We start from the raw sequence: 27,789 nt of genomic DNA, 5'->3' as shown, positions 1-27,789 counted from the left end.
AAGGTTAATCCCTTGGATGTGATGCCATGGTTAAATCACCCACAGATTTGTTATTCATAAATGTATTTATCTTAAATATTTAAAATGGGAATTTAAGAGGAATTTAATATACAGTTTAATTTAAGGTCCACATGTTTTTTGAAACATTACTTATATCCTTATTTATACAGAATTTTTGGTTAAGTTACCTCGACTTTGTTTTCCCTATGCTTATAACAAGTTTTAAGAAAGATGAGTTTTAAACCTTGTGTTTCCTGACTGAATACCTTAACGTTTTCCCCGCTTATATACATGAATACACACACGCCATACACACACAAAAAATTGACATTGTTTACCTTTTGTTTATTTCTAGGAATCAAGACTATTTGGACTCAGTGTCAGCCACTACTAATATTCATACCATCTTTCTCCTCATTTAAAGGTTTTTTTTTTTTTTTCCTTTTTCCTATGATCTGTGAAGAACAAGCACACTGATAATTACAAAGTGCATCCATGTGATACCCAGATTTGTGCAATGTGATACTCATGCTTTGGTTCTTATGGCCATCATTGCCTTTTCATGTTAATAAATAATGACAGCTAACATAATATGACACCTTTTTTAATGTAGGACGTCTTTCTTTGACAGGCTACTATATCTATAATCATTAACTCACTGTAATGCCATTCACACATCAGTTTTACATGAATATGCAAAGAACACAATAATCAACTGTCAAACCTAAACAATTACTTATCACAGAATCTGTTGACTATTTTTGCTTTGTAACTGAGCAAGGGAAATCCTGTCAGCTAGCAACGTCTAGATTCTTAGTCATAATTACTCATCTGTCAAGTTGACACCTCATGGATGAAATAAGCCTTACACATTTGATTTAATAACAAAAATAGGTAATTTTATTCCCCTATCGTAAGTACTTCATAGTAACAAACAAATTAATTTCACAACTTTGCTACAGGCAGATTATTTTATCTTTCTATACTTTTGGATTTTTACCCTTTAGAGATGTGAACTTCATCTGACTTTAAAATGAGGATACTTAATTTAATTTAGTGCTTTTAAAAATCATAACTTTTATGAGACTTTGAAGTAAACGAATGAAACTTTTTTGAAATATTCAACTGTTAAATAAAGCAGAAGCTTAGTCTCTAATTTTACGGCTGTGCTATCCAACATAGTTAATTCAAGTTGAAGTGTGCTTTTAAATTACAAACTGGATTTTGAAAACTTGGTTCAAGAAACAGATGTAAACTATCTTAATTTTTTATATTGATGACGTTGAAATAACATATATAGTGTTAAATTTTTTAAAAATCAAAATTCACTTTAACATTTATTTTTACTTTTTAAAATGGGGCTACTGGGAAATTAAAAATTCACATATGTGGCCTGCATTTGTGGTTATTGTGTTTCTATTGGACAGCACTGTATTAGAGGAATCAGAAAAAAATATAAGACCCGATAACTGAGTTCTGTGGGTATTTAACAGAGGTAATTACAGCTGAACATTTTCTGAAAATCTTTTGTTCATGACTTAGACATAATTCCAGATATCAATGTCTTCAAGTGTATATTGCATCTGTTTAAAAAACATGCATCTGTCAAAATAACCGGACTCCACTATAACCATAAAAATCTGTTAGCTGTCAAAACATATCAAAATACGCATCCTCCAAGTTCGCTTCCAATGTGACTTAGGGATAATGCAGACAATTTCAGGCTTAAAACCAAATATGTTTGTTATTTCCAGATGAGACAGTTAACATTACAAGGCCCTAGAAGTAATACACATTGCAATTCAAGTCTGTATTCTTGAACTTTTCCCCTGTTACTTTGAAGAGTATCATGGGTCCGTTTAATCTTTGATTACTGCCTAAAAGCATTCATTGCCCCAGTAGTTCTTAATTGTCTTAGAAATCATTCTCTGGCAAACTTCACATTTCCATATCATACTTCACGCTGTACTTCATGGGATCCTGGGCATTTGGTGTGTTTTTCTCCTTTCCTCTTTGAACAAAGTCAGAAAAAATGTGTCAGTAGGAGAAAGGAGGAGCTGAAGGGAGTAAATAATTCAAGATCACTTCTGTCATTTGTAGTGGCTGAGGGCTAGAAAGATGTTCTTCGGTGAAGGAACTCCCAACAGGTTCCATCAGACTCATACAACTTCGGGGGGGCCTCCCTCTGCAGATGGCAGTGAATTTGTACCTGTTTGTGATACAGGCACTACCACAGCATCCTTGATGTCTGTGTTTACATTGCATGAGAAGTTCTTCTCCAGTTTTTTGGCAGTGTCTGGGCAATTTTGTACAAAGATCACACGGTTGTAGGCCTTCAGCCTGCGCCACAACTGAACGTAGACTTTACACTGGACGTACATGAAGACAAGACCTCCTGTGAAGCCAATGGCTACCACAACCAGTTTTGTCCAAAATGGCCATTCAAGGACACCTTTGAAATAAAAAAGAGAGAATGTTATTATCAAGTTGTCCTCAGCGGATTTGGTCATTTTTTTTCTATTCCCCTTCAAAAGCCCATGCCTGCCTGCTAGATTATGTTAACAAGGAATATATTGTTAATAATTAGAAAGAATTATAACGTGAATTGGCTTAATTCCTTTTGAGTATCCTACATGTACTGTCAAAATTGTATATCAGGAAATTTTCTCACTGTCAAATCTCTTATTTCTCCTAGCATCAAGTACCTATCATAATTATGAGATAATATGTTAGATTTTGGACATTTGGACACTGACATTTATTCCTTATAGCTAAATCTTTAAGGAAGGCTGGTGAACATAATGGAAGAATCAGAGTTTAAAATCTGAAGATGAGGGATGGGTACATGCATGGGTTTGTATGTATAGGTCTTTCCACCCTCATTTCTTTTAAGATTTAAAAGGAAGGAATGGAAGAAGGGAGATGGGGAGGAGTGAAAGGGAGGGGAAGGAAAAAGCTGCCACATCTCACCAGAGAGAGAATTCCTGAGTACAAACATGCAAAATATTTAGGATTTTAGCCATTTGTTTCATAAATCATAATTTTGTCATTGAGAACCATCACACTTTTATAGATGTCTATATTTTCTCTTAATTTCCATCATCATTACTAGAAATAGGCTTTCTTTTGTAAATATACAGTTTTTAAAATTATTTCACAGGTGTTTCAGTGACTACAACAGTGAGTATTTAGGCAACACATAATTATGAATGTTAAATATATGAGGCTCAAGAGTGTTAAATATATGAGGGACAAGTGGTCCTCTTGCCCACATTACGATAGTGTGGGGGACAATAGCTGTCTTCTGTAAGTGAAAAGTTGTGAAGGAGAAAAATATAGCTCAGTATGGCTCAATACGGTACACTAGGAATGGATGCTAGAAATGTGTAAAAACTACGGTAATTGACAGTCTATGATTTGACTTTGGATTTTTACTTACAACAGTGAATAGAGTTATAAGAAATATGTGTCTATATTTTGTAGTAGTGACATTGCTTTATGCTTCTGGAAGCAAAGCAGAAGTCATGCCCTGTTTCCGTCATGATGAAGCACCTTGTACCCTAAGATTAACCAAAAATAACAGGGTTACCTTGTCAATTTCTGGTCCCAAAATAATGAAACATTGAGTATTTCTTATATCCCCAGACCCCAACAGAGACCATTTTATTCTTGACTTTTATTTAGCTCATGTTGCAAGATCTTTCTGGATATGATCATCATGTGATACGATTTTGTTTTTTCTCCATGAACAAATTAATGCAAACTTAGTAATCATGGTAATCTTCTTTATATTTTTCTTTAAATATCTGTTGTTTTTCACTTGCTTATCCAGCTTTTCTGAAGTCTGACTCTTGAAGCTTTGCAAGTAAACTCTTTTTCTTTTCAAAATGCTTTGGCTCTGACTCTTCCTTTGACATTTTTTGGGAAAAAAATGTTCTCTGATCTTAAAAGGGATTGTAAGAAAACATGAAAAGCCTCTCACTGTTATTGATGTTTCATTAATTTGTTGCTCTGTTTGGCATTGTCAGTTTAAAATAAATTTCTATGCCTCTTTGAGTAATCAAATCTGAACTTAGTTTTCCAGTAGATTAAATATATGCAATCAAATGTATTAGAACCTTTACCGGTAGCAAAGGTAATTTTTTTTCTAACTCCTAATATGCAAGGACTTCTTTATGACTTGAATAATTCATAGTAGTCATCATCTTGAATATTTACTTAATCCTAGTGGAAATAATACTTCAAAATATCATTGGCCAAAGCTCACACAGGAGAAATAAGAGATCATTACAGTGGCAGGTGTAATTAATAGTCAGATAATCTAAATATCCCTAGATCTATTAAAGAAATTAAATCAACAATAACCTTTCAGAGCAGAAAGCACCAAGCTCGGATAATTTTACTAGTGGATTCTACCAAACATTTAAAGAAGAAATGACATCAATGTTCCATAGTCTTTTCCAGAAAATAGGAAAATACTTCCTAACTAATCAGGTGAGACCAGCATTACCCAATACTAAATTCAGCAAAGACAATTACTATGAAGAAAAGTTATAGGCCAGTATCTCTCATGAACAGATACAAAAATTCTCAACAAAATGTTAGCAAATTGAATTCAACAATGTATAAAAACAATTATACACTACAGCCAATAGAGATTTATTCTAGGTATGCAAAGTTGATTCAGCATTCATAAATCAATGTAAACACATCAATTAGCTAAAGAAAAATGTGAATATATCAATAAATGCAGAAAACACATTTGACAAAATCCAACACTCAATCATGATAAAAACTAGGAATGGAATGGAATTTCCTTAATGGGATAAAGAACATAGAAAACCTATAGCTGACATCATAATGGTGAGAAACTAGATGCTTTTCCCCTAAGATCAGGAACAAGACAAGGATGTTCCTTCTTACCATGCCTATTCAGCATTGCACTGGAAGTCCTAGCTAATGCAATAAAACAAGAATAATAAAAGATGATTGGGAAAGAATGAACAAAACTATCTGTTCACAAATGATATGATTGTCTATGTATAAAATCTCAAAGAATTGATAAAGTTTTGTTTTTTTAAATAGGTGATTATGACAACATTGCAGGATACAAAGTTTTACAAAAAGTCAATTGCTTTCCTATATATAGCAACAAACAACCAGAATTTGAAATTAAAAACACCAGCTAATTTACATTTGTGCTAACAAAACAAAAACAACAATGACAACAACAAAAACCTTAGGTGTAAACCTAACAAAATATGTACAAGATTTATGTGAGGAAAACTAGAAAGCTGCGATGAAGGAAATAAAAGAATATCTGAATGAAATAAGATGTTCCACATTCATGGGTAGGGAGACTTAATATTATTAAGATAACTATTCTTCCCAATTTGATCTACAGATTAAATACTATCCCATTCAAAATTCCAGCAAGTTATTTTATGGATATTGACAAACTGATTCTAAAGTGTATATGGAGAGCAAAAGACCAGAATAGCCAACACAATGTCGAAGTGGAAGAACAGGGTTTTTGAAAACTGACACTATCCTTGATTACTACCACTACGGTGATCAAGACAGTGTGGTATCAATGAAAGAATAAAGAAATAAATCAGTGAAACAGAATAGCCCAGAAATAGACCGATACAAATATAGGAAACTGATCTTTAACAAAGGAACAAAGGCAATTCAATAGAGAAGAGATAGTCTTTTTAACAAATGGGTGCTGGTATAACTAAATATCTGCATGCAAATAAATGAGTCTGTAAACAGACCTTACATTTTTCACAAAAATTAACTCAAAATGGATTATAGACCTAAATGTAAATTGTGAAACTATACAACTTCTAAAAGATAAGAAAATTTAGGTGACCAAAGTATGATCTATGAAAAGAAAAATTGATCAATTGGACTTTATTAAAACTAAAACCTTTTGCTCTGAGGAAGTCACTGTTAAGAGAATGAAAAGACAAGCCACAGGAAAAAATATTTGCAAAACACATTCTGAAAAGAGGATTTGTATCCAAAATATACAAATAACTGTTAACATTCAATAAGTAAATAACCTAATTACAAAATGAGCAAAAGATCTGAAGAGATATGTCATCAATGAAGATAAACAGATGGTAAGATTATCAATAATATGTGATTAGAGAACTGCAAATTAAAACAAGATATCGTTATATACCTATTAGAATGGCTAAAGTTTAAAAACAGAACACTGAAAACAATGTTGGAAAGGATGTGGAACGGTAAGCAGGAATTCTCATTCACTGCTGATAGGCATGCAAAATGGTACACTTTGGAAGATAGTCTAGCCGTTTTTTACAATGGTAACCACAAACTTTTCATATGATACAACATTATACTTATTCAAATGAACAAAAACTTATGTCCACACAAAAACCTGCACACAAATGTTTGTAGCAGCTTTATACATATTTGTTCAAAGGTGGATAAAGCAAGTTGTCTTTCAATCTGTGAATGAACTGTGACACATCCATACAATGGAGTATTACTTAGTGATTCAAAAGAAATGAGCTATCAAGCTACAAAAGGACACAAAGGAACCTTAAATGCATACTGCTAAATGAAAGAGGTCAGTCTGCAAAAGCTACATACTGTGTGATACCAACTATATGACATTCTAGAAAAGGCAAAATTGGACATAGCAGAATCGGTGTTTGCTAACAGTTTAGGGGCAGAAAGGAAAGGATGAATAGGCGGAACACAGGGACTTTTTAAGGCAGGGACACCATTCTGTATGATTCTGTAATGGTGGACACAGGACATTATGCGTTTGTCAAAACTCACAGGACTGTGCAACAAAAGAGTGAACCCCAGTGTAACTATGGACTTTAATAATAATGTATGAATATTGGCTCCTCACTGGTAACAAATGTACCATGTTGAGGCAAGAGGTTAATAACAGGAGAAACCTTGTGTATGTGCAGGGTGGTATGTGGGAACTCACTTTTTACTTTCTTTGTAATTTTTCTGTAAACCTAAGTCTGCTCTAAAAATAGTATTTTATATGTAATATATTTATATATATATATTTATATATATTAGCTCCTTACTTGAGATTAGTTCCATGAATTCATCTCTGTGTCTAGGTCAGATGATAGCATTTCTTCGAGTAAGAGATGGGTTTGTGAGCATTTAAATATTTAGAAATTGGTAATGTATGCATGATATATTTATGGAAACTTTATTGCACAAAAACACTCCATTTCTTTTTAACCATGCCCAAGGGAGTTTATTTTGCCTAAAATTTGCTGCAGCCCTGCTCAATAAATGCTCATGACCTATACCTCTATTTATTTTATCGTCATCCTCAGCTTCCTGATTTCTCTCATCCAGTGCCTTTCTTAGTACACTTTTTCCAAAGTCCTTTCTGGGTAGCTGTTTTCCAAACACTGCACGCCCTAATACAGGTTCAAGCTTTAGCACATGCTATTTCCTCTGTCTAGAGTGCCGCCCTGTTTACAATAAATTTCTACTAATCTTTCAGAACCCACTCCAGGGAGAAAAGGGTGCAGTCTGTCATGAGGTTGGCAAACACAGCATTCGTGCCCTAATTACTGCCAAGAGTCTTTCCTGCTAATCCCTATGACAGATTTACGGTTCCTAACACCACAATCTAGGTCAACTTCTGGAGTTGGCATGAGAAAAAATCTTTTTGCCATCTGGCCCAGAGGAAGAAGATGCCTTTTTACAATATTGCAAATTCCCTACATCGTAGTCCAGGAGAAACCTTATTAATGTTAACTAATTAAATACTGTTGTTTGGAGTAAAATAGAGTAACTCTGAACTAAGTAAAACTAGGAGAAAGACTGATGGTTTCATGTCTCTCCCTACCCTAGTCACTATTTAAAAAAATTAATTAGTGTACCATGGAGTTAAAGTCTTTGAAGGAACAGATTCAATTATCAATACTTAAGAGAAGATGCTAAAAGATGTTAGAAAATAAATCATCAGGAAAACAGACCTTTGATTTTAGAAACTTTAGAGTACAAAAATGGACTATACCAGGCATTTATCATTAATGAGTGTCTGTTAGTCATATACAAATGTTTCCATGGTCCCTTTCTCCTATAGACTTCTTTGATCTTAAGGATAGGAATTTTAAAAATAAAACTATGCTACCTGGATTTGATTTATTTATACAGATGTATTTGCAACCAACACGTGTTCGATAACTGTTGTTATCTAGTGATAATAATGGTTTTTGTATTATGCATTACAATACTCTCCAGAAACATGTTCATTTTAGGATAAAAAATACAGAAATAATTACATAAAATTATGAGATGAATTGCTTTATACTTATTATAAATTTCCCAAGTAACTTATAGACAATCAAATATAATACTTTAAGGTGGTAACGATAATTTTTGACCATTAGCGCAACTTTTTAAAAATGTTGTTTTACGGCCGGGCGCGGTGGCTCAAGCCTGTAATCCCAGCACTTTGGGAGGCCGAGACGGGTGGATCACGAGGTCAGGAGATCGAGACCATCCTGGCTAACACGGTGAAACCCCGTCTCTACTAAAAATACAAAAAAAACTAGCCAGGCGAGGTGGCGGGCGCCTGTGGTCCCAGCTACTTGGGAGGCTGAGGCAGGAGAATGGCATGAACCCGGGAGACGGAGCTTGCAGTGAGCTGAGATCCGGCCACTGCACTCCAGTCCGGGCGACAGAGCGAGACTCCGCCTCAAAAAAAAAAAAAAAATGTTGTTTTACTTTGGCAGCACTAGTTCCTCATCTAAAAATTTCACAGTGTTGTTCATAATGAAACATATATTCCATACTTTTAACATATTCTACGTATTCCTACGTATATTATTCATTTTTGGAAAAAAAATTGAGGGGCAGTATATAAAAGAATCATTTTTCTTATAAAAAAGTTTTTAAAATATCAGGCTGATAGAACAAAAATTATTTTATTCTTGATTTTTCTGGTGTTCCAGCAAAATAACTGAACTAAAAATTCAGAGTTCAAAGACCTTTAAAGACCATCTATTTCGATTCTCCCTTCTTCTCCCCGTTTTGCTATTTCATGCCAAAGGTGAGATTATTACTCAATGATCTTGACCTAGTAATCTCTGAGAGTGTTGAAATTTGATTTGTGTATTACATGGAAATAGCAGTTAACTTGCTATTTTTGTTTAAAAATACTCCAAGGCAAAGTCTTTATAAGTGATTTAAGGAGTTCTGAAGAATAATCAGGAATATGTGATGATTCTAATAGTCCCAGATAAATGGCAGCACATATTTATACATGGCTGGACTCCCGTGGCCCTTTTTCCCGTACGCTAAGTAAAACAGCAGTATCGGATGGTAGTTACAAATAAAAAGAGCGAAATTATTCTCTATACAGAGAGTCCATGCATTTGAAATATAGAAGGGCTTTTTTTCTTTTTCTTTTTTTCTTAAGTTCCTACTTAGCTGTCTTCATCTTCGCAAGGAGAACAATCATCTGAAACACTGACTCAGTGTGGACCATAGGTTCACCGCTGGGGACAGTTTTGTTCTCTGGGGGACTTTTAGCAGGGTCTAGAGACATCGTTGATCGTTGTACCTGGAGTCGGGTGCTGCTGACTTTTATTAGAGGCCAGGGATGCTGCTAGACACCGTACAATGCACAGGACAGCACCTGCCAGCAAAGAATTATTCAGTCCATAACGTCCATAGTGCTGAGGTGGAGAATCCCTGCTGTGGCGGACAATAACTTATGTCTCTTCATTGGGAGATTTGCAGAAAGGATTTGGAATATGAGTGAGATATCTTGCAGTTCTCCAAATTCAAAAAGGATTTTTGCTGTAAGCTATTATATTAAGCAGTAGTTTCAGTGTGTTTAGAAAGCTTTAACCACAGACAGGCTGGAGATGAAATGTGCTGTGTTTCCCATTTTTAGGGAAATTCTCATGGACTGCATCCAGCTTTCTCCTCTGCTTAACCAAACTAGCAGCTGTTCCTCATACACGCCTGGAGGTTTTCCATTTCTGAGCCTTTGTCTACGATCTTCTTTCTTTCTGTGTTTTGCTTCTCTACTTCTCTGTGTCTACCTGTCCCACAAAACCCATCTTAGAGGTCATTTCCAGCTGGAAATAAATTTTCCCACTGTTCCAATTCCATGTTATTTCTCTATGTGCAGTATGAGCTCACTTTCTAACATAAGCATTTTTACTTTGTCATGCTATAATCTTGACGAGCACAGAATTTGTCTGAGCTGGACTTTGTTTTCCATAGTTTCTTGCTCAGTAGATATTTCAAGGACAAATGAAAGCTCTTACAACCCCTCTTCACTGTCAGTAAAGCTATGCTTTAGATGGTGGACAATCTAAAGTAAAGTCCACTCATGTTTCACCTCTCTTTCCAGAAACAGTGACCAAAGCCCATAATATACCTGGGAATCTGGGCCAGGGGGAAACAGTTGCCGTTTTCTCTGCCCTTTTTGGGAGACTCAGCCTGATCCCTCCACTTTCCTTCACAAGGGATCTCTGAATCAGTTTCCCCTGCCCACACCATCCTTTAATATGTTCCTGGGAAGTCAAATCTCCCACAAAACCCCTCCATTAAGTTTAGAGTGCAGAGCACCCTGACCCCCACATACAAAAGCCATTTTGAATACAAACTCACTGTCCAAATGACCATCTCTAACAGACAGCCTGCTCTTCCTCTTGCCTTCAACTAAGTGGACACAATTTTTGTTTTCTATGAAATAAATTACGTTGAGTGGTTATAAGGATTGTATCTTGGAAAACTCACTTTAAGGACATCTTGAGAGGAGATGCTAAAATGGGGCTAAATGGATTTTTCAAGAATGTTTTCATCAGGAAATGTACTTGCCTCCTTTTATTGAGACACAGCCAATTGTCTTCTTACATTCTGTTAGACTAATCAGTTTCTATGCTGTTGTTAGCAAAGACAAAAGAATGTACACCACACAAAAGGACAATGGCAGAGACAGGAAGGCACTAAACCTTTTCCCTGGGCATCCTATGTGCAATTCAAGGTATCTTTCTTCTCAGTCATATATAAAGCTGTATCCTGCACTTCAAAATGCCAGGAGCACAAAGTTGTTTCTATTTGCCGATTTTGCAAAGGAATTTGGAAAATCTAACTTAGGCAATTCAAGCATCTGCTCATTTCTCTCAGGCCCAAGAACCCATCTCTACTGCTGTCTTCGTGTCTGGAATCCTTCTGCAGGAGTTTCTGTAGGTTTAGTAATAAACTCTCTGCCCATCTTTACCTCTCAAGCATTAAGGGGAAACATTTCTTGGAAATTCTTGGACAGCAATTAAAAGAGCAGGCATTCTCTCTACCACCATTTTCTGAGGAAATTTTAGAAAGTACTCTAGTCTCTCATATTAACTTTGATTCATTCACATTCGATATTATCATGTTAATCCCACAAGGATGAGCAATAAGTTCTCAGTCTCAATATTGTTGTTGATTTAATGATTATTAAAGTAAATTCTTCCAGGTCTCCTTTTTATAGTTGCATATATGTGATCTGGTACTTGCAGGCTTCAGCATCCTCCATTCCAAAACAATCAACATGTGACTAGGTTTTCCAGGAAAGGCTTAAGATAGTTTGTAGTCTTGCCCTTCAGTGTGATATTGAAAAGTTCACAAATTAGAGTTAAAGGGATCAAAATGCTGCAGCCTTAAAGTCTAGTGCCACCAGAACCAGAAATTTCAGTCCACAGTTTGTAGGGAAATTTATATTTAAAGAGTGAGTGAAAACACTTTAGACAAAGAAAAGCAGATGGACTTCACAACTCATTCTAGACTCTTGGGAGTCTGACTCTGGACAAGATTATTTTTAGCAAGGCAGAGAGGGATACTGGGACCTCTAAAAGTAACAGTATGTAAAAAACTTGAATGAAAAGGCAAAAATAAACAAAAAAGTAAAATTTATAATTTTTTTCACACACACACACAAATCCCCCACATCTTCTTAATCCTGTACTCTATTGGAGTCGGGTCAGGAGACACGGATTGGGTTATCCAAGAGCATTTCCCCACCAGGAACCAGAGAATTAAGCATTAGTTATAAACAGGACCTGTGCAACAGACTGGCTTTTTCATCTCTTTCCTGGCTAAGGAATAGCCAAATCCCCAAATGATTCAGACTTCTGGTTAATTTCTTTGCAGCCCATGCCCTAAGAGGATTTCCCTTATGGTTAACGACTTCTCAAGAATGGTTTTCCTGTGCAAAATCTCCAACTGTTTTTGAGGGTTATGGATTTTATTCCAAAGAACCCTATTCCCAAGAATCTGCTTCAGTCTTTACATCTTTATCCACCTAAACTCAGATAGCTGTTTCATTTCCTTGAGGTATTAGTCCTACTCTGTTATTTTCTTGGTCTCGATTTCTTTATCTTTGATAGCTTGTTTCAATAATAGCCCCTGATTGGCTCATGCCTCCCTGTAATCCTGTCCTGGGGTATCCCATCCCCTATTGACACTGGTCTTGGCTATATGAACTGCTTTAGCCAATAGGACAATAGGAAACACAACTCAATCAGAAACTTTAAATGTGTTTGCAGATGGTGGTTTCACGCTCTCCTGATGCTTTCTTTGTCGAGACAGTCTCACTTTGTCGCCCAAGCTGGAGTGCAGTGGTGCGATCTCAGCTCACTGCAACCGTTGCCTCCTGGGTTCAAGAGATTTCCTGGCCTCAGCCTCCTGAGTAGCTGGGACTACAGGTGTGCACCACCATGCCCAGCTAAGTTTCATAATTTTAGTAGAGGTGGGGTTTCACCATGTTGGCCAGGCTTGTCTTGAACTCCTGATCTTAAGTGATCTGCCCGCCTCGACCTCCCAGAGTGCTGGGATTATAGGTTTCAACCAACAAACCCAACCTGGGATGGTTTGTTTTATAGCTAAAGCCAACTGATACATTACTTAAAATTGGAGGTAATAGTATCTACCAATTTCATAGGGCTGTTAGTGTGGATCAAACAAATTAACAGTGCCTGACACATAGAAGGTGTAAATGTAAGTTTTCGTTATTGTTATTATCTGTGTGATTTGAAGGCTACACCCCTTCGGCTGATTCAGCTGTAGGTTAAGAGCGGAGCTTTCACAGGTGTCTACCAGTAAGATCTTTCTAACTTCACTGTGTTGTGAGTTTAGGGTGTCCCAGCTTGACCCAAGGTAAGCTTCCCTCCAGAATCACAGAGGGAGGAAGTCTAGTTAGTTGTCAGCCAGGCCACTGGCGTTTAGTAATAGTGTGTCTCTGGGCATCTCTTGCAGTTACAATTCCCTTCATCAGGAGAAATGCTTAGAAATCCCATCAAAAAAATAAACTAAAACATCCTTAAATGCTTAAAGAGCAATTATGTATACTACATTTGTTAGGAAATATTTCTGCCAACCTTTCACACCACAGTGACAATGGCTTATCAGCAGGGTTTTATCTACCAGACCCTTTTAGACTCATTTACTTTCCAGAAATACTGTTTCTCTGAAAATATATTTCCTTTGGTAATAGAATGGGGTTCCCATTCCTCTCTCCTGAAGGCACAGGAGCATACCTGTAACATCTCACTTTTCTATTTTCTCTTTAAGTCAAATTGGGTAAAGCAGAAGCTCCCGGGTGGGCATTCATAATACAGCTGGAGATCAGGCAAATCACTTATTTCCTCATCTATAAACAGTGATCTCTAAGGTCTCTTCCAGCTTTGAAATTTGATTTCTCAGAGTATTCTGCATATGTTATATAGGAGATCATGTGACTGGAGACACCTGGAGAAAGTCTAAAAGCTTTTTTAAATCACCAAGCAGCAGAAGAGAACCTGGTTCACTTAACAGCGACAGTGGCAGTGTGTATTTACAGAAAGCATCTCACCGTAAGTTGGAATATTTTGACTGGGTGCTTAGGGTATGCAGAACTACAAAGTGTGTGTATAAGGAAGGGTGTGTGTGAGTGGCTGTTGGGGCCTTGGGGGTTGCAGGGGGGAGCTGGTTTTCTTCTTTACTTTTATCCTGGTTGCTTCTCTCCAGTTGGGTAGATTATTAAACAACAACAACAAAATTGTTTCCCATATTTATAACCTTTTTCTTAACTTGTTTTAATGACAATATTCACCGTGAGTAATTATGTGTCATATATGTACATTATTTATATAGACATGTTTCAATCTGTTTGATGCAAGGTAAAGTTCATGTTGTCTGAATAATAAATCATAGAAAGAACTTTTAGCAGCTACTCACTCCAACCTTGGTAGTTTTGCAAATGAAAAAAACTGAGCTTCAGAGTGATTAATCATTTTACTGAAGATAACTAGGCTGGGCACGGTGGCTCATGCCTGTAATCCCAGCACTTTGGGAGGCTGAGGCAGGCAGATCGCTTGAGCCCAGGTGTTCAGGACCAGCCTGGGCAACATGATGAAACCTTGTCTCTACAAAAAATATGAAAAATTAGCTGGGCGCAGTGATGCCCACCTGTAGTCCCAGCAACTTGGAAGGCTAAGGCGGGAGAATCGCTTGAGGCCAGGGAGGGGGACTAAGGGGAGGATGTTACAGTGAGCCAAGATTGCACCACTGCACTCCAGCCTGGGTAGGAGGAGTGAAATCCTGTCTCAAAGGAAAAATAAATACATAAATAGCTAGTCAATGACCAAGGGAGAGCTAGAACCCTGGCCTTCTGACAACTAACTCAAGCCAGCGTCTATTCTTTTTGGGTTGTTCTCGTCTGCTGGAGTCAGTCACAGCCAGTGAACATTTTTTGAGCCTCTACTAACACCAAGTATTTTCTAAATAATGAGGCAAGGCCTCTGCCCTGGAGAAGCTTGGAGGCCTGGGAGTGAGTCAGCTATGAAAACAAAGTCAATTTGTTAAGCTAGTCCCTTATGTATACATTGAAACACTTCGGGGGCAACTTTACTATCTACACCTACAGTCTCTTTAATATTGTAAATTGTTGTAGCTGTTTTTAATTTGTATTTTTGTTGTTTATACATGGATAATATACTGAAGAATTCTTCTAGACTATGTAAAGATAAGGTAAGAATAACAACTGTTGCCCAAATTAAACTTAGTGATAGGCTTATTTAGGGTGTTAAAGCCCCAAGTACCATATATTTGCTATTTTTTTTTTCCTGTCATCACAGGGGAAAGAGAGGTGAGGGCTCTCTGTGGCATCATGCCTATTTAATCTAAAAGAACAACCATTTACAGACATATGAGGAATTTTTTTTCTTTCCAGGATCGTCATTAGAGTTCAAAAGATTTTGCTGTTTTATATTCAACCTCAATTCTGGCTGAAAAAGGACAATTTGTTTCTTTTCAAATATTGTAAATGTTTTTCAAGATGGATTTAAAATATGTTGACTTCTTTTAAATTATGCAGTTTTTCCTTACAACTTCACAAGTAAATTCAGGATCAGCACTCACAGTCCCAATGCCACAGGAAGATTAAAGAAATACAGTTTATACAGGTGCCCACACTCCCCTTCAATATGCACGTTGGAAAGCAGGTTTAAATATCATTTGACAGGACATAGGCATGGGCAAGGACTTCATGTCTAAAACACCAAAAGCAACGGCAACAAAAGCCAAAATTGACAAATGGGATCTAATTAAACTAAAGAGCTTCTGCACAGTAAGAGAAACTACCATCAGAGTGAACAGGCAACCTACAGAATGGGAGAAAATTTTTGCAATCTACTCATCTGACAAAGGGCTAATATTCAGAACCTACAAAGAACTCAAACAAATTTACAAGAAAAAAACAACCCCATCAAAAAGTGGGCAAAGGATATGAACAGACACTTCTCAAAAGAAGACATTCATACAGGCAACAGACATATGAAAAAATGCTCATCATCACTGGCCATCAGAGAAATGCAAATCAAAACCACAATGAGATACCATCTCACACCAGTTAGAATGGCAATCATTAAAAAGTCAGGAAACAACAGGTGCTGGAGAGGATGTGGAGAAATAGGAACACTTTTACACTGTTGGTGGGATTGTAAACTAGTTCAACCATTGTGGAAAACAGTGTGGCAATTCCTCAAGGATCTAGAACTAGAAATACCATTTGACCCAGCCATCCCATTACTGGATATATACCCAAAGGATTATAAATAATGCTGCTATAAAGACACATGCACACGTATGTTTATTGCGGCACTATTCACAATAGCAAAGACTTGGAATCAACCCAAATGTCCATCAGTGACAGACTGGATTAAGAAAATGTGGCACATATACACCATGGAATACTATGCAGCCATAAAAAAGGATGAGTTCACGTCCTTTGTAGGGACATGGATGCAGCTGGAAACCACCATTCTCAGCAAACTATCACAAGAACAGAAAATCAAACACCACATGTTCTCACTCATAGGTGGGAATTGAACAATGAGATCACTTGGACACAGGAAGAGGAACATCACACACCAGGGCCTATTGTGGGGAGGGGGGAGTGGGGACAGATAGCATTAGGAGATATACCTAATGTAAATGATGAGTTAACGGGTGCAGCACACCAACATGGCACATATATACATATGTAACAAACCTGCACGTTGTGCACATGTACCCTAGAACTTCAAGTATAATAAAACAAACAATAAATAAATATAATTTAAACATAAATACAAATGATTCCCTTTATGAAAGTCACTATGGTTTCCATTTGAAATTACCCAAGTTTTAGAGCTGTCCCGCTGGCAAGCGGCTCTACAGGAATTACCACGGACACTGCTGCTTGATAAATATCTTGCTTTCTACTTTGCTTTGGCTCTAAATGCCAAATATAGAAATCATGTCATTTTCAGTTTCCTTTAAGAAATGGACCCTTGATTGTCATTAAGAGTCCACTGGAGGTTACCGTCTGGAATCCTGCACCCACCCACAACTGAGAAAGAAAAAAATATTTTGAAAACAATTCTAAAAGAAAAATAAGAGGTGGAAAAGCTTATGTACCAGACATTCACACTTCATCATTCCTAGTACAACATTGACCAGACTACTTGCCTGGTCCTAGACACAGTGATCAGCACCGGGGAGATGAAGTGGTGAGCCCCCACCTGTTCTGAGCAGGTGAAGGAAGACAGACAATTAAATGAGCAATTGCAATGGCATGTGGTAAGTCTCGCTGTCAGGCAGAGCTTCCCTAGCTGCATGATAGAACCATCTAAGGGGTGACTAAGTATAAACCTCTGAGGATAAAGTCCAGCTTTGCAGCATTACGAACATGACACACGTAATCTACCATGCAGTAAATGTGGAGAAGCCCTGGGGAGGGTAAATGCAGGATGCTATGTAACCATATGGTAGGGCAGTGACTCTCCATCCTTAGCCGGCATCAGAATAACCTGTAGGCTTCTTCAGTACAAACTGCTGTCCTCCACCATCAGGGTTTCATAGGTCTAGGGAGGTAGGAGGTAAAAATATGCATTTCTAGCGAATGCCCGGGGGATACTGATGTTGCTGGTCCCAGGACCATACTCTGAGAACCACCGTGGTAGGAATAATGATCCCACTTCAGGGAACTGAAGTGAGTTTCCCAGAGGAAGTGATGTTCAAGGTAAACTGCAAAGGCTGAGTTGGGATTAGGAAGGTGTGTGAGAATATGTGAGTGTTTAAGAGTGTGTGTGGTGGCAGTGGACAAGAGAAGCTGGAAGCAAATGTTTTACACAGAAAGGAAAGCTGAGCAAGGGCCTGGAAGGAGATTTGAGGAGCTGAATGAATGTTCGGCCTAGCTGGCTTCAGCTAGGTCATGGTGGCAGCATAGTCCCACTGAGGAATTTGGGTTACCTTTTAATGGTGAAGTGGGAATAGGATGTGATTAGATTTGTGTTTTTGTAAATCTGCTGGGATTACATTGTTGAGAATGGGTTGTGTTGAAGTTGGGCAAAACTGGAGAAAGTCTAGTCAAGAAGCTTCTGCAGTTTTCAAGTTAAAAATATGATAGTTTCCACATGGATGGTAGCCATAGGGAAGGAAAGAAATGGACAGATTCCAGAGGTATGCGAGACAGAGTAAACAGGATTTGGTGGTTGATTTAAGGTAGAAGAGGGAGGAAATCAGAGTTAAAGCTAGATATCTGGGTTTGGCTACTGGGTGTTAGTGGTGCCTTTTCCACAGGTGTTAGTGAGAAGTGGTAGGGGATTACGCATTGCGACACTCTAAGACTTTCAAACAGAATCATTCAGAAGATAGGTGGATGTATGGGACTGGAGTACAATGGGAGCTAGAGATGAATTTGGGAACTTATAGCATTGACATGGCAGCTGAAGATAAAATAAAATCCAGGGGGCCTACAGAATGAGCAAGGAGACAGAGAAAAATGGAAGAAAGCATGGAGCCATGAGTTTCTTGGGTTTTGGAGATATTTTTGTGGCTGAAGTTGAGACCATCATGTTCATTGTAGGGTAAATGATTGCTATTCAGTCACATGTCTTAGAAATGTGGTTGGATAAGATAAATGTAAGAGAGGGATTTTCTTATGGGTGTCTATGAGGGTCTATGTATAGATGACATGAGATTGCTTCCTCTTCTTACATCTACGAGAGGGGCTCTTAATTTTCTTTCCTTCCAGGTGGCTCGAGAAGAGCTCTGCAGTTTACTACAAAGAGGCCAAGTGAGGGTGACCACTGGGAGAGCGGAGAGACTACATTACCTCGAAGAAATTTGTGGTTCTCAAATTAGATATATGTGTCATCTAATCTAAGGGTATCATGTCTGCCCTTGATTGCTAGGAAAACACTAGAGTTCTAGGGTAAGACATTGGATGAAGCGAGGTGGGGATGCCTCTTTGTTTTTCCATCCATATGTGATTGCAGTATTTACATTTACAGCACACTGTTTTTTATTTGGCTTGGACCAGTACCTATATCACGAGAGGACATAGGATTTAAAAAAGAAAAACAAAGTTCTACCCTCAGGGAACTTATTTAATAAGGATGTAATGTAACATTTTAAAATCAAGACTCTCTGAAACAGTACATAATGTAGTTGCAAACAAGGTAGTTTGATATTAATGGTACGTAAATGAGTTAATATGGAATAAATAAGCACATAAAAACAAGCCACAAAACCCCACACTACCTGTTTTTCTAGCATTTAGACTCGACACGGTAGTGCTTTCATTTTCTTCCAGAAAAGGACAGTGGCACCTGAAACGCTGTCACCATCCCCGCTCTGACACACATAAACCCCATGCACAATTCCTATGGTGGTTCCTGGCCTTCCTGTTAATCCCCGCAGCCCCGCGGGCTTTTTGAAATGCTCAGAGCAGTGCACGCTGGCGTGTGCTGCTGCCACCTAGAGGACGAGTGTGAGAATGGCGCTTCCCTTCTGTGTTTATGAACCCATACACACAAATACAGAAGTAACCAACCTTTCTGTGTTTTAATCTCTTCCTTATTTTTTTTTTCTTACCACCTCTCATTTTTTTGTTCTTTCATTTTCTTCCATTTTTTTTTGTGGGGTGGAGGGATGTGCAAACATTTTTCACATTACAAACTCAAAATATTACCATCTGAACAGTCTTTTCTAGAGGCATCAGTGGTTTAATACTGTTTCCTGCGGGGGTGTGGGGATGGTTCTCACTGTTTTACCACTACGATTTGGGCTGGATAAGGTATGAAAACTTACAGGGCGCAGTGCGAAACAGAACTGGGTCCTTTCACACATGAAAATAATATTTTATAGATATTGTGCTTTCTCTTTTAAGTGGCCTATCCATTATGAGAATATGCCTTATTGATTTTGAAACATTTTTCTTTGCAGACTTGACACCATCCTTCACAATCAAACTTCGCATGGCTAAAATGTCAAACCATGGTGCTAACCCACTCTATCAAACTATATAGTACTAACTAAAGAGCTATAACACATTCTCTACTAGAATGCCATCTCCTTCACGCTTTAAAGGAGAGATGACTAGAGTGAATTAAATAAAATGAGAAACCCTTCATTTTTACAGCCATTTGCCTTTTCAGGTCCGGCAGAACTTGATCCTTATTCAGCTCCCGAAAAGCCCAAAGTGGTGTTTGCCATTTGTATGTAACTGCCACTAAGTTTTATATGGATTTGATGAATTTCACATCTCAGCTTGGGACTACATATAGTTAATGCTTTTTAATCAGAGTATTAATCAATAACATGATTAGGGAAGAATCAATAGCAAATACTAGCTTTTCTAGTATTTTCTTCATCATACATGATGAAGGCCTAACCCGCGGAGCGACTGCCTATCCACCTCTGAGAATTGCCTTTAGGATCCAAGAGAGTAAGAAAGAAGATGTGCTCTTACCATTGTCATTGCCTTGCTTGATCTCCTCCGCTGTTCGATCTATCAATACATACAAAGACCAAACCACACAGGTGATCGCGATTACGTGGAATGTGACAGAGCAGAATATTTTCCTCCTTTCACTTGTGGTCATCTGTAGTTTCTCCCACTGCAATCAGAAACCAAGGACACAAAACTGAATTGCAAACTAGGAAATTTTTCTCCCCTTTTATTTCCCAGACATAGATCATGAATGGAAGAAAAACAGTAATTATCTTCAATTTCAGATGACTCTATACTATTCAAATAAATCTTCACGTTTAGAGAGATATGAAATTATAACCTAGAGAGTTACATATAGCTTAAATTCATATGTATGTGTGTGTGTGTGTGTGTGTGTGTGTGTGTGTATGTATTTTTTTTGAGACAAGGTCTCACTCTGTCGTCCAGGCTAGAGTGCAGTGGCACAATCTCCGTTCACTGCAACTTCTGCCTCCCAGGCTCAAGAGAACCTCCTGCCTCAGCCACCAGAGTATCTGGGACTATGGGTATGTACCACTATGCCTGGTTAATTTTTGTACGTATTTGTAGATATGGGGGTCTCACCATGTAGCCTAGGCTAGTCTCAAACTCCTGGGCTCAAGTGATCTACCCACCTTGTCCTCCCAAAGTGCTGGGATTATAGGCGTGAGTCACTGTGCCCGGCCTAACTTAAATATATATTAATTTGCAAACAAAAATAATTTTCTATTCTTCAAATGAATTAAATCAAGTCATTTCTGTTTTGCAAGCCTATAGTTTCCTCCTCTGTACCAAGAATGAGATAGCTTTAATATTGAACAATTAAAAAATTTCTTTTCAGGATTCTGCCTATCACCTCCTTGTGGTACTAGGTTATACGTAGTAATAGGTAACACCGTCTTCTTGGATTATCACGCAACTGGACATAGTGTTACGTTCTTGAATATATAAATTTAATAAGTATTTGAATGGCTGAATGATATCTGCAAGAGAAAGTCAACATTTTCTGTTCACAACTACTCTAGAAAAACAAATTTTATCACTTAGGTGATACAAGAAAATCTGCTGAAGCCTCTTTTAGAGCAACCTTACTTGCTGCTACCATAAGTGTTGTAACTAGTGTGGTGACTGCTGTCCTTTAATCACACTCCTGAGAAAGTTGAGGACTGCTCCCTCAGTCTGGGAGAGGAAGAAGGCCACAAGTTTTATTGAAGTTATGGTCTATATAAGGGAATATCTCTCATATTTACTTTGAAGAAATAGCCTCTCAAAATATATTTTCATGTCTTTGTAGCTACAATATCACTTCATTATTATGTTAGGAATTGTAGTTTTATTTTTCTTTGCATTTTTTCCGTAAAAAATTAGAGTAATGTTATTAGAAGTGAGCTGACATGCCAAGCTTTTAATAATCTAGGATTCTTTACATTATTATGCCCTCACTAAAGCAAAATCTTTAGAACTTCAGAAGACCCCATTCCTTTCCCACCCGACCATCACATATGTAGAATTCAATGCGCAACTCAGAAACAAGATGGTGTACGTTGCGGTACATAAAATGCTGCCTCTGCCACCGGCTTTGAGATGTGCATAAAATCACACACTCTCTCTGGGCCTCACTGCCTCATCTTCATGAGGAGCAGATTTTGACAGAGGCTGTGACAGAGAGGTGGAGAACAGAATAACCATCCTTCACTTCTTTCGTTAACAAACTAATTTCATTAGGGTTGGCATTGTGCCCAGCTTAAAGCTGCCTTTCCAACCTTTCTTGGCACAGGTGGACATTGATTATTTTCCAGCAATGAGAGGTGAGCCGATATCTAGTGGGACATTAAGTTTTTGCCTTTTTAATGTAGGTATTGTCCTTTGATCCTTTCTTTCATTTTCTGTTCTTTGCTAACTGGAATTCATAATTAAGTGGGAGAGTGTCAACAGTCATCTTGCAACCTTGAGGAAAAGTCTTGAGAATTGGAGATTTCTCAGCCCAATCAGCAGCTTGCCTTTGGACATCCTGTTGTCTTCCTGATTAAGCCATTATTTCCCAGGTCTCTGCCACTTGCCGCCAAATGCAATTACTGGTGAAAGAATTAAATAGATACTTCCTAGCTTCTCTTCCAGTCTGAGGAGTAAGAGCCTATAATTTCATTTGTGAGAGAGCACAATACTTGAATTCTGACCTTGATGCTCTAGAGCAGTTTAAACATTTTAGAGAAAGATATATTTTCTTTACAAACACTATCCCTTCCTCTACTCCTACTGGCCAGTCATCACAAAATTTTCCTTGCAGGAGTTTGCTAATTACAAATTCATACTTTATCTTGTACTTTGTTTTTTATCAAACTGTATTTATGTATTATTCCAAGAATAACAATGGGTAAATATTAATAATGTGATTAGGGAATAAACAGATGTTTCAATTTAGACTCTATTTTGAATTAATCAATTTTGAACTGAGGAGATTTTAATGTTGTTTTATCAAAGCCTCATATCATATCTGTGCAAGACTGATTTTTAACAAATCCTGTTTTAGCTTTGGTTTTATTGTAATATTAATCTGAATAACACATATAATCATAGAATATTATTATTAGGCAATAGCATTTTGCAATTTAATAAATATTCCTTGAATTACTTCAGTATTTAATACAGACAGATAAAAAGTAGAAGATGGTGCAGAAAAACAGTTTCACATTTTTAAGGTTTCTGTGTTCCAAGTGGATAGAAAACTTGCAGTAACAAAATATTCATATCAAATCAACCCTCAACTATAAAACTGACTTAAAATACTCTTAAAATGGGGACTTCTTCTATCTATGGAGCAATTTAATTAAATGGCTGGAACACATTATTAAAAAGTAAGGCTCCTCAAATAGAAAAATGTCAGTGGAGCTGACAAGAATGGACCAAATCATTCATAAAGATTCTTCTAGTTTCAGACAATAGAAGCTCTGAAGTCGTCACTTCTAAATGTTGGTACCATTCTAAGGAGAAGTGAAGTGTAAGGGAACCATCCACATTTTCCACTTTATAAATCCTCACAGGAACCATTTAGAAACTCACTAGACAGCACACAAGTAAATGTAATGCCACAGTGCCCTCTTCCTAACGACTACATTACTGCATACAGTAAATAGGGCTGGCAGAAATCAATGTATTTTATAAACCTTTCCCTTCATATTGTCTTTTCAGGTTTGTTTACAAAATTTCAGTATATTTTGCAAGCCTTACTAAGAATGAGAAATGGATAAGATAAGGATAGAAATCTTAACAAAGCTGTCATGAAAGTGCCTTCGTTTAATATTTGTGATGCTGAAATTCAGTAGCAGTTCACAAAAGATTTCCTGATAGGCAAGTGATAACCTGTGAAACTTCCCATAGCATTTCTACTCCCCTGTCCTGCTTTAGCAAATAACATGTGACTTATGACCCCGTTACCAGGAGTATATTGTTACCAGGAGTTATACTGTTACCATGGTTACACTTCTAGACAAGGTTGTTCCTGAGAAGATCCTCTTCAGGTCTCCAAAGTGTGGTCCCTGGTCAGCCTCAGCAGTGCCAGCCTCACTCAGGCACACTACAGGCGCCCGCCACCACGCCCGGTTAATTTTTTGTAAATTCTTGAGCTCCACTTTGGAGATGACTCTGTGTTAGTTTTTCCCACAGGACCCTCAGAAAATACAAACTATTGCCTTGTCAGTGATGAAGTAAAGTTTCTTTTGCTTATTGCTTGGGCCTGAGTCGCATATTTTATCCTCAAGTCTCTCGGTGTTGAGAAGACGTCTCTCTGCAGGTGGTCTCGAGGAAGCTGGTGGAAATGGTAAGACGGCAGCTCCCTTTCCCGTTTCCCAAAGGTCACGGAGAGGGAATGCACGACAGCACACACAGCATCATACCTTTCACAAATGTTTACACTGCCGACTCTGATCTGCCCTTCCTTAGTCTTCAAGTTCTCCTTTACACCTTGAAGATGGAGGATGAGCTAAGCTTGCGCAAAAGTAGTTTCACAAAATTAGCACCTCCTGCATAGGTAGTCTTGAACCTCGCTTTGGACTTCACAGCCCCTGGGTCTTTGGTACTTGTTTTACTGTTCTTGCTTTTGATTTTTTTTTTTTTTTTTCGGAAGCGCCTAAACAATAGAAAGAAATCCAACAGAACTCTAGTATTCACTTAGAAAAATATGACTATGTGTTTTTTTCTGAATTGTAGTATAACTTGATGCAAACATTGTTTCTGTGAAATTGTCTGTGTGATGAAGCTAAATCAAACTGCATGACAGGGTCAGGTTTTCTAAATCAAATTACTTGCATTATATTCTGTCCTAAAATATAAATTTACAAGTACTGCCCAAAGAAAAGTGTTGTTTAAATCTTTGTACCAGTGAAGAATAAAGGCAGTTTATCTGTAACATAAAATGCAGGCCGGGCGCGGTGGCTCACGCATGTAATCCCAGCACTTTGAGAGACCGAGGCTGGCAGATTGCCGGAGCTCAAGAGTTCGCCACCAACCTGGGCAACACGGTGAAACCCCGTCTCTGTTAGAATACAATAAATTAGCCAGGCGTGGTGGCAGACACCAGTGGTCCCAGCTACTCGGGACGCTGAGGAGGGAGAGTCGCTTCAACCCGGGAGGCCAAGGTTGCAATGAGCCGAGATCGCGCCACTACACAGCAGCCTGGGAGACAGGGCGAGAGTCCGTCAGAAAAAAGAAAAGAAAAGAAAAAGAAAGAAAGAAAGAAAGAGAGAGAGAGAGAGAGAGAGAGAGAGAGAGAGAGAGAGAGAGAGAGAGAGGGAGGGAGGGAGAGAGGAAAGAAAGAAAGAAAAGCAGCAGGAGGAGGTAGGGACTACTTTGCCAAATCCATTTTTTTTTGTTTGTTTTTGGACAGTTCACCTAGGGGTTCCGCTTCGGTAACAGTCACGTGACCTAGAGTTATCCCTCTATAGAGTGATAGACCAAAAAATCACCACCAGGTGGCGCAAAGCCCAAACAGTAGCTAGTACAGTAGCTTTTTTTTTTTTTTTGGTACCGCCAGACCCAGGAGCTCCCAGCCGGTCTGGTGTGCAGGTTCTTCCTGTCGTTTTGCATAAATGCCAAGCCACATTTTAATTGTTTACATTTTTCTGGCCCTGCTTGTCATATTGGATTTTGCTGCAGACGAGCGAAAACAATACCTGAAACCGCAAGTGTAAAGGTTATCACATTATTTACATGCCTTAGATATGTTGTGCTAGAGGATAATAAGTAAACCTTTTACAAGTCCTTGGACTTGCTATGCTGTAGAAATTTCTAGAGGGGCCATTCACATGAAGCAGTGGTTCTCAGTGTTTCCAGTAGCAGATGCAGCACAGCAGATGCAGCAGCAATCAGGAAACTTGTTAGAAACCCCGTATTTTGAGCCCCACACCAAACTCACTAAATCAGAAACTCTGGCGATGGGGACCCTGTAATGTGCTTTAACAAGCCCTCAGGTGATTCCGATGCAAGCTAAAGTTAGAGAACCACCTGCCTAAAGAATGACACTTAGCAGAGTTGCACGGTGACCTCAGTGGAGTTTATATTAGAAGTAGTACTTGTCACTCCCTGTCATGAACTAATTAGCAGTCCAGGAAAGGGTAATCAACAAATGAATTTGGTTTTCTGGCTGTGATTTAAATATTTCAGGTTGACTGAAAAAAAATTACATAATCAATTCATTTATTTGAACGGAAACGATTCAGAGTTAGCTCATTAATCACTAAAGCAAACTTTCATTTTTTGTTTTACTTTTCAAATTACTGTTTAGGTAACATAAAAGCCTATTAAAATCTAGTTATATTAGCAACAATTTCAGATACTCTGGGAGAGAACTAAACAACAGCCTCTTAATTATGAGGAGTAACTCTTGAACCTTAATAAATCTTTAAGTTCAGAAGTATGCCTCTGGTAAACAATTTCCCTCTTGAAAATGTATTTTAAAAGACCAGCAGAAAAATTTGACCTCTGTAGACCTTTAGTGAAATTTGCTACAAAACTGATGATAGGGAGGAAACAACAAAGCCAGGTAGGTGGTAGGCAGCTGGTAAAGGTCACTAGTTAAGGCACTCACTATTGGACACGAGTCAGGAAGTGGACCCAGGTGCAAACTTGTTCCTTCCTCAGAACTACAGTGATATAGTGGCTGTGTCCCCACCGACATCTCATGCTGAATTGTAGCTCCCATAATTCCCAAATGTGATGAGAAGGACCTGGTGAGAGATGACTGAATCAGGGGGACGGCTTCCCCCATACTGTTCTTGTGGCAGTGAATGAGTCTCACGAGATCTGATTGTTTTAGATCATGAGGTGTCTCGCTTCCTGCCATGTAAGACATGCCTTTGACCATCTGCCGTGATTGTGACGCCTCCCCAGCCATGTGGAACTATGAATCCATGAAACCTCTTTTTCTTTACAAATTACCCAGGCTCGGGTGTGTCTTTATGAGCAGTGCGGAAAGGACTAATACATACAGATGAGCATGTACATGCAGGGCAGTGCGGAAAGGACTAATACATACAGATGAGCATGTACATGCAGGCTTTCTTACTAAGAGTCAAAACCTCAGATATAATAGCCATAAATTCTCTATGAGTCTATCATTTCCTTAAAAAATATATTTTTCCCCTAGTTCTCTTCCATGATAGGTCCACCAGTGATAATCATTTGATAGCTTTTGTACATGGCCCAATGTGAGGGGACATTCTATTTTCCGGTTAAGTGCAGCTCCTCTGTCTCTCCTGATAATAGTACAAGAGGAAAGGTCTTGTACTGCACCAAAGATTAGGATCTGCAATCCAAAGGAACTGCAAGTAGAAACAGTGAGGAATGGGCCATGTGTCCAGATGAACCTGGGAGATCAACAACCCAAATATAAACAGCAAATCAACAGCTACCATCTTGGGACCGTGTGTGCACACACTGATTTAGAATTGGGGGAAGTAGTTACTGAGACCCAGGCTTGGGTAAAGACACCACTGCAAGCAAGTGGCAGTCTTACTGAAAAATTGTAATGAACAGTTCCACAAAGAGGCACACCTAAGACCCTGAAATCAACGGCTTCATTTTGCTGCCACTCAGTTTGAGTCTCCTTTTGCTTTCTGAACTCCGGGTAGTGGGAGCCTTTTCTAACTAGAAGTGGTTTTCAGTGTTAGCTGTCTCACAGAATCATTTGGGGCATCAAGTTCCCAACAGACACACTCAGGCCTCGTTGAATCCATCACTGAGGAGTGAACCGTGCAGATGTGCGGTGTATTCTGTCTGTGATTCCACAAGTGATTTAGAATGAGGGCTCTGGGGGCCGGGCGCGGTGGCTCACGCCTGTAATCCCAGCACCTTGGGAGGCTGAGGCGGGTGGATCACGAGGTCAGGAGATCGAGGTCATCCTGGCTAACACGGTGAAACCCCGTCTCTACTAAAAATGCAAAAAATTAGCCGGGCGCGGTGGCGGGCGCCTGTAGTTCCAGTTACTTGGGAGGCTGAGGCTGGAG

General features: G+C 38.4%; 1 protein-coding gene across 1 annotated transcript in view; it reads right to left on the bottom strand.

The window, feature by feature from the left end:
* Window positions 1-588: 588 nt before the first annotated feature.
* MARCH1 (membrane-associated ring finger (C3HC4) 1, E3 ubiquitin protein ligase) overlaps window positions 589-27,789 on the bottom strand; it is a 182,964-nt gene continuing 155,763 nt past the window's right edge. The window contains exons 6-7 of the mRNA XM_011959680.1: window positions 20,291-20,438; window positions 589-2,452 (exon numbers count right to left, since the gene is read on the bottom strand). Of these exons, the coding sequence (XP_011815070.1) occupies window positions 2,160-2,452; window positions 20,291-20,438 (441 nt within the window). The 3' untranslated portion in view covers window positions 589-2,159. The remainder of the gene's footprint in view (window positions 2,453-20,290; window positions 20,439-27,789) is intronic.

The sequence above is a fragment of the Colobus angolensis genome, unplaced genomic scaffold, assembly GCF_000951035.1.
Source record: "Colobus angolensis palliatus isolate OR3802 unplaced genomic scaffold, Cang.pa_1.0 Scaffold5, whole genome shotgun sequence".
Classification (NCBI taxonomy): Eukaryota; Metazoa; Chordata; class Mammalia; order Primates; family Cercopithecidae; genus Colobus; species Colobus angolensis.
Note: the sequence above shows the minus strand (reverse complement) of the source record. Positions and strands in the feature narration are given on the sequence as shown.